Source organism: Sylvia atricapilla, chromosome 8 (genome assembly GCF_009819655.1).
Source record: "Sylvia atricapilla isolate bSylAtr1 chromosome 8, bSylAtr1.pri, whole genome shotgun sequence".
Taxonomy (NCBI): Eukaryota; Metazoa; Chordata; class Aves; order Passeriformes; family Sylviidae; genus Sylvia; species Sylvia atricapilla.
In genome coordinates, this window is record NC_089147.1 from 20,037,076 (window position 1) to 20,050,452 (window position 13,377).

At 43.9% G+C, this 13,377-nt stretch overlaps 1 protein-coding gene across 1 annotated transcript in view; it reads left to right on the forward strand.

Moving 5' to 3' along the window:
* Nucleotides 1-453: 453 nt before the first annotated feature.
* The window catches only part of TLL2 (tolloid like 2), a 34,682-nt gene continuing 21,758 nt past the window's right edge, over nucleotides 454-13,377 (forward strand). The window contains exons 1-5 of the mRNA XM_066323973.1: nucleotides 454-569; nucleotides 871-989; nucleotides 5,969-6,093; nucleotides 9,928-10,043; nucleotides 11,963-12,065. Of these exons, the coding sequence (XP_066180070.1) occupies nucleotides 931-989; nucleotides 5,969-6,093; nucleotides 9,928-10,043; nucleotides 11,963-12,065 (403 nt within the window). The 5' untranslated portion in view covers nucleotides 454-569; nucleotides 871-930. The remainder of the gene's footprint in view (nucleotides 570-870; nucleotides 990-5,968; nucleotides 6,094-9,927; nucleotides 10,044-11,962; nucleotides 12,066-13,377) is intronic.

A 13,377-nucleotide genomic window follows, 5' to 3' on the forward strand; every position in this document is an offset into this window, starting at 1 on the left:
TTCCCTGCAGTTCTGTATTGCAAACAGCACTTTCAGTGGCACATGGCTTTGTAAGTCGAGTCCAGAATAGACCAATGGCTACACTGGAGAATCTGTCACAGAGATGCAGCTGGTCACTTTCAGTGAGGACTGCTAGCATAGTTTAGTATTTGCTCAGAAGGTGGTAAGCCTTTCTGCATTCCTTTTTCCTGGAATAACACTTAAGTGTACATGTGTGTGTTTATAGGTATGCACTTTTTTCTTTATGTTTTCTTTGTACTTACATGTAAGTACATATAGTGTATGCCACTGCTGGCCTCTCCTGAGCCCTGCCAGATGCTGTCCTCTGTTGCTATGTTTTAGAGTTCCTCAAGTCACTGTTGTGCTTGTTTTGTGGGTTTTCTTTTCCAGGTGTTGCTCCTACGTGGGTCGCCGAGGAGGGGGCCCTCAGGCCATATCCATTGGAAAGAACTGTGACAAGTTTGGTATTGTGGCTCATGAGCTGGGTCATGTGGTGGGCTTCTGGCATGAGCACACACGGCCTGACAGGGACCAGCATGTCACTATCATCAGAGAGAACATACAGCAAGGTAAAAACACTCTTCAGGTTATTCCACCTGGCTTTTGGCTGGGTAGAAACCTTTCTTGCTACACTTTTGGAAAATGCTGGTGGTCTCAGGGTTGGGATTGAAAAGAAGAAATATTGCTGTCCTTGTATAGAATAAGGCTCTAAATAGCTATATGAATAGACATTTTGGATGTCCAGCTGGAATTGCTGAAGCTTAGGAGCACATCCATTTCATTCTAGGCTCCCACAGGCAGAAGTTGTCTTTTTTTTTTTTTTTTCTCTAAGAGTGGTTTGTTTCTTTTCCTTTTTGTTTGTCATCACAGGTCAGGAGTACAACTTTTTGAAGATGGAAGCTGGGGAAGTGAACTCACTTGGAGAGACCTATGACTTTGACAGCATCATGCACTATGCTAGGAACACGTTCTCCAGGTGATAATTCAAGGTTGCATGTCCTTAGGACTATTTTTGGAAGTTGTAGTTGACTCTGTGACATATATAGAGCCTAGGAGACCTCTGGTGTATTGCTGTATTGCAAGACTTGAAAAAGAATTGAAAATCAAGGTAGGTGTAGTATGGTGGACTCCTGTTTTCCCCTTTCCACTATATTTACTCCGTAATAATACTGGTAATCTCAGAGAGTTTCCAAAGCCTTGCTAACATTCTTTTCAGCCTTCCCAGGCAGATACATGTATATCTGTGTGCATATCTGCCCATGTGGAAGTTGGCTAGTACTAAAACAAGCTTTGAATGTGGTTGTCCAGCTTATGCTTTGATGTTACAATACTGCTGTCAGAGTCTCTAGTGGTTGTGCCAAGGGACAGTTTAACTCTAGATCATGATCTTTAATTGTTTGGGTGATTTTTTTAACCATTTATGCATGAGCTTTCAATCATGGCCTCTGCAGCTATGTGGTTCTGTGTGACTGGGCTTTTTCATGGAGGAGTTATCAGTCTTGCCCCAACTAAGTGCCAGTTTCTGCACAGGCTGTTTGTCCTTGACTCCATCTCATACCTCCAGATGGAGCCCGTTCTCTGATTAAACTGCTCTACTGGATAGAGAGGTGATATAAACATAGTTATGTCCTGTCTTTGGAATGGGAGTTACTGGACGACCTGATTCATTTTGCTGCATAATTACAAGTTTTCTTCCATAAATCCTACTGTTGCTCTTTCCAAGAACTTTCTGTCGCTACATACTGCAAGTAAAGGGGTTGGAAGGTACAGTGGAAGTATTCACACTCTCATAAAATTTTTGTTGCAAAAATTTAAGATGTCTTTGGAGCTTTTTTAATTTTCTTACTCCCCAGCTGTATTGAAGGGTCAAGTTTGTTGTTTTATGCTTTTGCTTTGACAGCTTCACACCAACCAGTGGAAAATTGTCAAACATGCTGAAATGCTGCTTGTTGTGGCAGGAGAAGATGGTGTCTGGGCAAGGGTGTTTTGCAGACTTCAGAGATTTCTTTGTATCAGATATCCAAAGCAAACAATTTTTCTTCCCTTGAGGCATCTGCCGGACCCTTCCAGCATTTGCTAAACTCTAAATGGTTAGAATTGTTTTGCACAAAAGCAGGATTAAGTTATTACCACCATTTATAGTGTGGATGCCTTTGAGTCTGTGTCTCTTGAAAACTAGGGTCCTTCAGAGCACTGCTGGGCCAAAATGGGATAAAAATGGCAAGAGTCCTGCTGGATTTAAATTGGTGCTCGATAAGATTTTAAAGTCTGTTTTCTTTAAGCCCTTTGTCTCTGTGACCCACCCTTGCCCCAGTTGCAGTCTTTGTGCAGTAATTGAAGAGAGCACTAAGTGCCTCTGTAGGGTGATTGTGCTCTCACCACAAATAAGCAGTGCTGGTAATGGCTTTTACTTTGCCAAGACCTGTCTTGACATGTGCTCCTCTAAGGGAGCCAGGCATTGACCAGCCAGAGAGACTGGTGGGTGTATGCACCTATCCTTCCCACCTCACTGAGGTTTGTGAGCTCTGTACAATTGCAACCCAAACTGACAAAAGCACAGACTCCATGTGAAGATACTAAGTTCCAGCAAGTTTCGTTGAGATCAGTGGCTAGGAAAGGGAGAGAGTTCCTGTTTGGCCCTGCAAGGGAAGGGCTGCACTGGGTATGTTGATACATGAGCAGACACCAGAAAGCTGACATAAGATGATGTGAGCACCTGACTAGTGGGGATGGGATGTGAGTGAGCAGGGGAAGGACACACAGTCATGTCTGTGACTTACTCTCTTGTAGCAATTCTTACCTGGCACTTAGTACAGCCTTGTTTTTGACTTCAGTCAATATTGATGATAGTAAATCGTATATGCTTGCCATGGTCAAATACTGCTGTAAATCCTTGGCCCTTTTTATTCTAAACTTTTTACCTAGGACAGAAAGGTGCAGCTTTTCTGAGATTTGATGACTCCTAGCAGTGGAAATTGTTTCCATTGATACTTTTGAGGATTGGCATAGAGTCACTCCTTTCCATTTCATAGCAAAACGTGCCTCTCATTTTTGTCTGTGGCTAATAGAAATAGGAGTATGGCACAAGAGACTGTAATGACAGCAGGGACAAGTTTTTACCATTGGAATTTCTGTTCTCATCTATGTCAGAAATTTGCATGTTTTGCAGATTGTGGCTGCAGGCTTTTATTTCCTGGTGCATTCCTTGCAGACATGGCAGCAATCTAAATGGAATGTTGCTGTATGTCAAGACTAGTAAATGGCAACTTAGCAAGAAGAAAGTTTAAACCTCCACAAAGTCCTAAGCAAGTAGCTGGTTACCTTAATTCAGTAAGTGGCTTGCTAGTAGATGTGACAGCACAGTCTGGAGTTACAAAACACGACCTCTGCACGGCTCATGTTCAAATTAGGGTGTAGGCAGCACTGCCTCTGCAACCAGGGACGATATCTTCTATCTGCAATGCACTGTCCTAATCCTGCACAAGACATACACAGATGCTCCACAGGTTTACTGTATGAAGAGTCATGTTGTCTCTCTTCTGCACATGGAGAGAGAAATACAGAATTGGGACAAAAGGTAGCTGCCTGTGCCTGGGTCCTTATATCTGCTGCCCTGAATATCTGAATATCTGAATATCTGCTTCCTGGAGTGTTGTTTAGGCACCTGTATTTGTTACTCTATCTACTGGGTCATGAGTGCTTAACATTTGTTGAGATCAGTTGATAATTTCATAGCATTGGCGTGGCACTTTGCACATACAGGGTGCCATGTGGATGCTAATGACTTGTGTAAGTCTCTTATCAAACTCTGTTGTTCTTAGCTGGTGGGAGTGGTGGGGTGTTGTGCTTGGCTTACGACTGCACTGGGCAGCTAATGCATGTTCTGCCTGTGCCCGGACAGCAAGAGAATGGGGCATCCAGGATTCATGGATTCTTCTCCTACCTCTGTAAAGAGAGTTTAGATATTTTACTCAGGAATGATTCCAGGTGTTAGACTTCTGGAACAGCTCTGTTTAATGACATCTGTTTGTTGTTTATTAACTTTTGAGTCAAAGTATTTGCACTTTTAGAGACACTCACCATATGTGCAACTTTACATGCCAAGTGTTTTTAAGCAGATGAGATTTGGTTGGACAGCATGGGACTTCTGGCTTCTGGGACTTGTGTGGTTTGGGCCAGACAGACTCTCCTGTTCTTGGTTCCTTTGATGGCAAAATGAGAGCAACTGTACTTGCTGATCTGTTGTTGGGAGTCTTGCTCAGCAATGCATGTGAAAGGAGAAAAAATTCAATTGGAGGAAAAAGCAAAACCAAAAATCTTACTGCCTCAACATAGAGTACAGCCTTCTGGAAGAAAATGTGCCTGGCAGGTAACAAGGGTAGTTTGAAGTTATGAGTTGTTTCAATTGTGTGAGCAATGCCTGAGGTATACACTCGAGGGGTCTGCCCACCCCACTATGTGCAGAAAGCTGAGGGCTGTGAGTGCACAGTTGTGAAGGCTGAAATGGAAAAAAGAATCAAAAGTTTGCATGTGCAAGTGGTGGTTTTTCTATTAAACTCCGTTGTTCTTCACTGGTTGAGCCTGGAGATCTGCAGAAAGCATTTCAGAGGCCACAGAAGTATGTCCCAGCCAAATGCTGCGTTCTTCTATGAACTCCTGAGGAGGTTTGAAAATTTACTTTGAGCAAACTGGCCTGTTTCTATTTGGTGTTTCTGGAATTGGAGGATTTATTTTCAGTACATAAAATTAAATAAATTCAGCCCAAGACATGCAGCTGGCATATAGAATAACAACCTGAATTTATAAATCGACATTTGAGGGACTCACCTCAGATCTTGTAAGTATTGGTTTTGATGCTGATCAGGAATTTTTCTGCTGCTGAAAAAATGCCAACATCTCCCATACAACAGCTGATTCCAGTTTTCAAAACCGATTAAATTCGTTTCCCTATATTTCTTTCTTCAGTTGGAATATTTACAAAACAATATCCCCCCTTCCCTCCCCACCTCTGGACTAGGCAGCACTAAATTTATTGCTTCTGCCCCAATTTCCCATTGAACTCTCTGGCCAGTTACATCCTGTCCTTCAGAAAGAGCAGTCTGCCTCACTGAGCTGATGCTGAAGGTTAAGCTCGGTGTTAGCCTTGGCATCCCCAAGCCTGTTTGGCGTTCATGGGTGCAGTGAAAGGCTCCTGTGGAATGGACAGCCTGGCTGCAAGAGCTTGGATTTCACCAACCTGGAGTTCAGGTTTCTGATTTTCTCCCTCCTTCCCTACAGTCCTAATGCTCCCTTGGGTCTCTTTTTGTGTGCAAGCTCTTGCTTGGCTGCATGGACTGCATGTTGAGAGAAGTGAGGCCTGAGCTTAAATCCTTCACTGGACTGAGATCAGAAGTGCAGTAGAAAGCTCCTGAGTGTGAAGCACATGGAAGAAATAGTAGCAAGTTAAAAGAGGTAGAGACAAGTGAAGTTACTAACATGGAGACTCATACAGAGCAAAGGTAGAGCACATGATCTTTTCCTCTTGTCTGTGGCAGCCCCAGTCACTGCCAGCCCAGCCCCATCTGCTACTGGGAAAACTCCCCTTCCCTCTGCTTCTTTGGCTTAAATGCCAAATCTGTGCTCCTGCTGGGCCAGATGTGCCATGAGCCGTCTGCAGGACTATTCCATTGCTTTTTCTGATTTATGGCAAGGAACGTGCTACCTCAAACAGAGGCAGCAGCAGTTTTGAGATATCCAGGAGGAATTTTCTGGCTTGGCAGACTTGCTTGTACATTTGGAAACTGTCTGCTATAGTGAGAAGGCTGTCTTGAGATAGTTAGCAGTTGTTAGAAGCCAAACCACTATTGCTTGTTAGCATGGGATATATGGTCAGGGGGATGGGGTGTGGGAGGCCTGCCAGCTCTACTCGCTGTTCATTGTGTCACTTTCCCTACTTCACTGCTCTGTGTCTCTGTGCTCTCCCCTTTAGAGGAGTTTTCCTGGACACCATCCTTCCCCGTCGTGACGATAACGGGGTCCGGCCAACTATTGGTCAGCGTATTCGCCTGAGCCAGGGAGACATCGCTCAGGCCAGGAAGTTGTACAAATGCCCAGGTAAATATGGCTTGGGGACATGGATCCTGCTTTATCACAGACACATGGGTTATGTGGAAGTCATTGGAGTTCAACAGCACCTTAATGATCCCTTTGAGGAAAGAGACTTGGGAAACAGAGGCTATCAAATGCTTTAGGCTGGAGCAGTGGGAGAGAAGCGAGCTTGCCTAAAACGTTAGGCAAGTTAGTACTTTTCTTGTTAATACTTTTGCAATATTCTTGTTAGGTTTAGGGCTTCAGATTAGTGTAGGCTCTATTCATAGAAAATTAAACCATTGTACAGGACTACGGGCAGAGTGGGGACTAGGAGTTAGCAAAATGGTGGGAAGATGTGTCTGGTACACTGAGGCCCTGGAAGGTGTGGTTAGCTAGTGTGCAAATCCACTGTTTTTCTGTATCCAACTATAGGTCAGAAAGTATGAGTCCATAAGGGTCTAGAGTTAATTCTGAGGTCTTCAGCGTCTATATGTTTGAAGATTACTGCTTTTAGCTAGTAATGGTTGGTATAACTTTTAGGTTTGTTAGTTCTAATTAATCTTCTTTTTTTGTTTTTTTACTTCATCATTACATTTTTCTTTTTTTACTCATCATTATCGCTAAATTGATTTTGGTTGAATAAAATGTTGTTCTTGCAAAATTATCTCATGGATAAATTTGGGAGTTAATTTGTTTTGCACTATGTTTTTTGATTGAGTCAGACTTAATCCAACCAGGCTTTTCATTTCCATAGCTAGAAGAACCAATCACAGATTTAGATTTCTCAAGGCAAGCTGAAAAGCCACTTTGGCCTGAGGTACTAACTAAAAGCTACAAAGCAACTTTCTTTAAAATGAGAACTCTTCTGTGAGTCTCAAGTTTTCCATTTGCAAAGCAGGACTTTTCCTAGTTTGTTTTTTTTTTCCACAAAGCTTTAGCAGAGGTTATTGCAGTTCAGAACATATTAGGCAGCAAAATAATTAGAGATTTAAGCCTACTAAACATTTTTTTCAAATATCTGGCTTTCTGCTTTGTTTTTATTGTTTTTGTTTTTTTTCTTTGCATCAAAGTTTATACACAGGTTGTGTTTTAGGAGAAGATGCGCAATATATTTAATGACATTAACATCTTCATCTGCCATTTGAATCTAGCTTGGAAGTTTTCTTCCTCTGCAAAATACAAACCAAAGGAGTTCAGATCCAAAGGACTTCATCTATGTGTTCAAGCAGGGTTTGAATGAGACTTTAGGATGAAGACACTTTGTTTGGCTATCAAGCTGAGGATTTTAGGGTAAAGTGCAGCAACATAATTCAGAAGTTGAGTGGCAGATGGCTTCCCTTGTAGAGAGTCTCCGTCTGAGAATACCTAACAATTTCTCAAAAAAAAAAAAAAAAGAGATAGTGTGGTGGAGGATGATTTACAAGTGTGCACTGGAATCAGCCAGAGCAACTGCTGTGTGTGTTGTAAGGAACAGGGCTCTCCAGCTCGTTAGACTGGAGCCCATGTGCCTGCTGCAGTTAGGGCTTGCTTAGCTTGTCCATTCTAGAACCTTGCTATTTTAAATTGCTCTTAATTCCTCAAAGCTTATACCTGCTGGGTTAAAGTTAGTGCCAAGCCAGCTGAAATCAAATGAAATTTCCTGGAGGAATTTCTGGAAGGCAAGATGCAGTCTGCTGCATAGTAGTTAATGCTAGATTTGCTATGGCTTCACAGTTGAGGATTTGATGACTACAATCACTACAAACGCTTTAAAACAGCTCATCCTGCTGTCTTGTGCTGTGCTAAAGGAAAAAGACTTGTGTAGCTGTGCTAATTGTGCAGGAATGGTTAAACTGTAAATTGAGAATGGCTCTGCATTATATAATTTCCTCCAGTTCTCTAGGCATTTTCATAAAGATAGTGTACCAGTAACCAGCTGTAAGTGCCTGTCACTCAACTGCTTCATCTACAAAAGAGTTCTGAAGCATTCACCTTGCTGCTTTGCTTTTCACCTCTTTTCCTTTCTACCTGCTCAGTTTCTTGGATCCCAGAAGTACTGAACAGTTGCTTTATTGGACTTCTTGTCTTCTTTGCTACTAAGTGGAGTACAGCCGTATTGATTTTTAGGGTGCTCTCCCCACAAGGATGCATTGCTCAATGTCGTGTTTCCCCTGCACTACAAGCAGTCACTCTCCTCCATGCTGGAAGGCCAACCTGTCACAGTGTCTGGGGAGTTTCCACTGCAAGGGTCAGAGAGTCAGATAGGTCTCCTTTCATATTTCTGCAAAGTAGTATTTGCAAATAGACAGACTAGTACCTGTTCCATGATTACAGAATCTTGCCAGTAGCTGTGCAATTGCACCCTGGGAGAATTAAGTCTGGGCTCTTGGAAACCTTCACTGGTTCAGACAAGGGCAATAACCTCATGTCACTATGGTCATATTGTGCATGTTTCCCATGATTTAAAGTTCCCTTTATCATTTCATGTTTGTTTAAATAGATTTTTGAGCAGAGAAAAAGAACATTTATTTATCCTGGTGAGTTATGGATTGGAATTCCCTCTTTTTAAAAAAAATATTATTAAAAAACTCCTTTCTGTGTCCCCTATTTGTTCACCTAGTCTGATCTGCCAAGCTGTGGATCAAGCTTCCTTAGGAAAATTAAGAAATTCCGGCCTAGGCGACTCCTTCTCCCCTGCTTGAACATATTAAACTTATTCAATGAAACCAGTCTCTTTTCACCTTCAGCTGCCAACCCCACCATCTAAATGTCATCATGGCTGCAAAATTACCGTGTGATAGCATCAAGGAGAGGAATAACCCCTGGCTTTTCCATGAGAAAGGGAAGGCCTTGTCAGATCTTTCAAAGCACTGCTGCTCAGTCAGGGATTTTTGGGGGCTGCCTTGCTGTCCCTGAGGAAACAGAATTGCAGGTCCAGGGGAGCTTTATAATATCAGTTGGTTATGAAATTGGAAAAACAACTGGGAAGCAGGCAAACCAAGGTCCCTGCTCCTTGCAATTGGCACTTGGATGTGTCTAGTGGGCACTGTCAAGGAAATGGGAGCTTTGATATTTGTGGTCCTCCCACCCAGCCAGTCAGCTGCTCTGCAGATGTGGATGGTCACTCCTGGTTCCAGCTCAATCGTCCTGGCTCAGAGAGCAGAACTACAGTAGTCACAGCTTTTCCAGATGTTGGGAGCTGCAGTTCCCTAAAGGATCATATACATGTGCATATTCTTTGCTTCCCAAAAGTCGCTCTGGGATCTACATTTCATCAACTGCAGCAGGCCACAAAACAGGAAGTTTAAAGCAATGGGCTGCTGTGCTCATGTTTTGTCCTGTGCAGTGTAGTGGCTGGGAAGGTGCTGGGCAGCTGAAGCATGAGGGTGATGGGACTTACCCTGCTTTTGTTAGGATGTTTTAAGCCCAAAAAAGACAATTTACAGTGGTAACTAAGGAGAACTTCATTGAGCAGCTTGTAACAAAGGGAAAACAGATTTGCTGGCAGCAGTGTGGGGTTGTGAGGTGAGGTGGGGTTAATATTTTGCATTTGATTAGTGAATGAGATATTCCTCAACTGAAACCTGAAAGTGCTGGCATGTGGAAGGAAGATGAAGGAAGAAGGGCACTTCTTTAGTAGCTGTTTTGTCTGTGTCCTTGCACTGATCATCTTCTATCCCAGAAATTCTGACAGATTTCACATCCCCCCTTTGGCAAGGCCTCAGGTGGTCCATGACCTTTGGCCAGTACCGTGAATGAGCACTGTTGGAGTACCAGCCACCAACCTGCACAGAGCAGCCATAAGGAGACAGTTTGGTGGACCCTGATGTCTTTCAGAGTCACTCCTTTTTGATAGGTTTTTTTTCCCCTCTCCTGCAGCTTGTGGAGAGACCTTGCAAGACTCAACAGGTAATTTCTCAGCCCCTGGCTTTCCAAATGGCTACCCCTCCTATTCCCACTGTGTCTGGAGGATCTCGGTGACCCCAGGGGAGAAGGTAGGTGCCACAGCAGCAGAAGGTGTACTCTGCACTTCTCTCATGTGTGGTTTTGCCTCACTGTGATGACAGTGTTACATCTGCCAGAAGATCTCTGCGTGCCTGGTGTGCAGGAATGGAGCCTGGAAAGGCTTCTGAGCACCATTCAGGAGAGAGATGGAGTCAGAAAGACGTGATTTTTGAGGAGAGAAGTGGTGATGCTGCAGCAGCATCCCTCACATATCTGGGCTGTGTGTTGATCTCTGATCCTCCCTCTCAGTTTGAGACTGAACCCTACATGGACGTTTCCTGACACCTGTTAGCTTGGGCAGGGGCACATTCCAGAGCCAGCCAGATGAGTTAGATAAAATGTGCTGCAGTCTGGGGTCCTGAAGGGAGCTGTGAGTGACATCTGTGGCCTGCCCCTGTCATGCAGGCATAATGTCCCTGTCAGGGAACTCCCACTTCCCGCCTTGAAACGCCAAGCCCCACTGCACATCAATCACCCACTCTGTCCACTTTCCTCCCAGCTCCTTTTGTTTTATTGATCTTCCAGTAGAAATGAAATCTTTCCTTAATCCAGCAACACCAGCCCATCAGGCCTGTCACGCCATACCAGGCTGCAGGAATGAGCAGCCCAGCTTGGGAGCTCCTTGGCAGAGTGACTTTGCTGAGGATCACCCTCAAGACATGCTTAAGACTCGGACAAAGAAGCGCAGAGCTCGCTTGTTTTGCAACAGCTGCCTGGCTCCAGGACCTGTTTCTGTCACCTGCAAGCCCAGTCCCATGCCATGCTGAGCTCCTGCCATCAGCTGCAGGGAGAGCATCGCTGGGGCAAGAGGGCCAAGAGCCATCCAGGTTTGACAACTCTGGCACTGAGAGTTTCGTGGTGTCAGTCTTACTATAAACTCTTCCTTTGCTTCTCAGCCTCTTCAGACCTGTGTCAGGAAGGACCCAGAATCTAAATGTTGTGCCACTAATGTTGAAAGAGGAAATAAAGGATTGATTTCAGATTAAATGATTCAATCTATCTCTTTCATCCAGTGCAGCTATTGGTGCAAATTGTTACACTGAGGTGTTAGTTGAGAACAGATATTGGGCTTATAGCATTCATCTGCATAGAAACAGATGAGCCTCCTTTTGCTGTCCAAAGTCAGAATACTACAAAAATGTGAAAAAAGTGAGTGACATCATTACAGACTGCACTCTGTACACCCAACCAGGACTTTGGGAGAAAACATCCATTTTAATATAAAGACATTTCTGTGACGATGTTCAGACTATGGATGTAAATGAACAATATGGGCCAAATCTTGCCAGAAAAAACCCCACAAGTACACACCAATGGTGACCTCCATAGGTGACTTCCCCCACCAAGGCCAGTGATCTATCTTAGAGAGGAAGGAGACCAAAATAATAACCTTTTAATGCCAAGCCCTGTTTGGTAAAGCCACTGAATGCAATTGCATCATAGTGGTGGTGTGAGTCTAATGGTCAGAATGTGGAACCTAATTAGCAAAATTAGGTATTTCTTACAAGTATTATAATTTATATGCAGGTATAGATCCCAAAAACGTGTGGTTTGTGACAATGTCATTCTCTATGATTTTCACATTACTCAAAACCAAAAGGTTTAATTTTAAAAATCCAAACTGGGATTTTTTTAAAGTAAAATTGTAGTAACTGAGAAGTATTTAATTTGAATTACAGAGTTGATAGTAAAGGGCTCTCTGCTGTCATACACTGTCATGGTTTCATTAAAACACCTTGAGAAGCCTTGCTTTTTTGAGAAAGGTGGTGTACAAATCCTACAAATGGCCCAACTGTCTTTGCCTGCATACTCCCTTAGGCAGCAGTGTAGCAAAAATAAAACAATCTGTAGGGTTGTCTCTTTAAAGTAACTCCCTCCCTAAAGAGAAATGTGCATTCTCTCCTTTCAGATAATGTTAAATTTCACATCAATGGACTTATTTAAAAGTCGCCTTTGCTGGTATGATTATGTGGAGGTGCGTGATGGCTACTGGAGGAAGGCTCCATTATTGGGTGAGTAGCTATTTAATTTTAATTGCATTTTGTGTATTCTTCTTGATGCTTTGGAGAGTGGGTGGAGGAAAAAAAAAAGAAAGTAACTTTTCTTTACTTGGAAGGATCCTAGGTCCAGCACTGGCCATCACTTAGTGTCCCATCCAGAGATTTAGGTGTGCTGTATTCACTCCCAATGATCCATGCTCCAAGCCCTGTGGCCACAAAGGCTTTATTCCTTCCTTTTCCACCTTGAGAAATGAGGCAGGGAGGGAAGGAATCCAGGGCCCTGGCTGGGACTAAAAATGTAGTTTCTGGAGTTTTGTTATTGCTCTTTCTTAAGTCCAGGGAAGAACTGTCAGGCAGTCAGAATGAAGCAGATGCACAACTCCTGACCCAAGCTCCTTCCATTAGTTCTCATGAATTTGTGTTTACAAATGCACAGTACTCTTTACTTTGAGCTTCTGTAGTCCTAGCAGGGAACTTGCTAGACCATGCCATGTCAAATTGTGCAAGGACTCCACTCTGCTCCTGCTCCCAGAGATCTCTAGGAAGTGCAGCTCCTGTCCATCCTCCCTGTTTTTCTCCCTCCTGCTATCATAACTGTAAGTCTTCTGTCACCTTGAGTAGTTCAAGAGTCCTGCCTACTTTGTCACTGCCTCTGATCCTGACCTCATCCCCTAAGCTTGGTGTCCCAACTGTGCAAAATGTGGCACTGCAAACAGCCCCTTCTGCCTAAAAGGAAAGAAGCAATCAGATTTGGCATCATCCCCTAGGCGGTGTTAGAGGGGCTTCACCCCATGCTGCAGCACAGGACTGGGCTGGTCAGCACTGGGTCAGAGGGTTTAGGGAGCTTTGGGTGCTCTCCCTGGCCGCAGTAGACACCCTAGCCCTGGTACCAGGTGAGGTGCTGAGGCTGAACCCATGCTGCTTCCCAGGTTTCAGGGGGCCTACCTTTCAAGGCAGTTGGCAGCTGGTTTTACCATATACTGCCTATTTTGGGCAGCATATGCTGCTGTTCTCCGCTGTATATGCGTCAGGTAACATTGCTCCAGCAGCTGTAACTTAGCTCCTTGTAATTTTTTTTTTCTGCTGAGTAATTTAAAGGTACTTCAGAAGCCAAGCACCTCCCTGTCCCCCTAGTGCAGGTGGACTTGGAAGTGTTTCCATCTGGAAGCAGACACTGCATGAGTGGCCATGGTTCCCGCATGGGGCTGAGCCCATGAAATTAGGTCAGAAGAGGCAGACAGACGGCAATTCAGCAGGGGGTGAGGAGGGGGATTAGTGTGAATTGTGAAAGCACGGGCTTCTTGTGGAGAGAAAAAATACATGT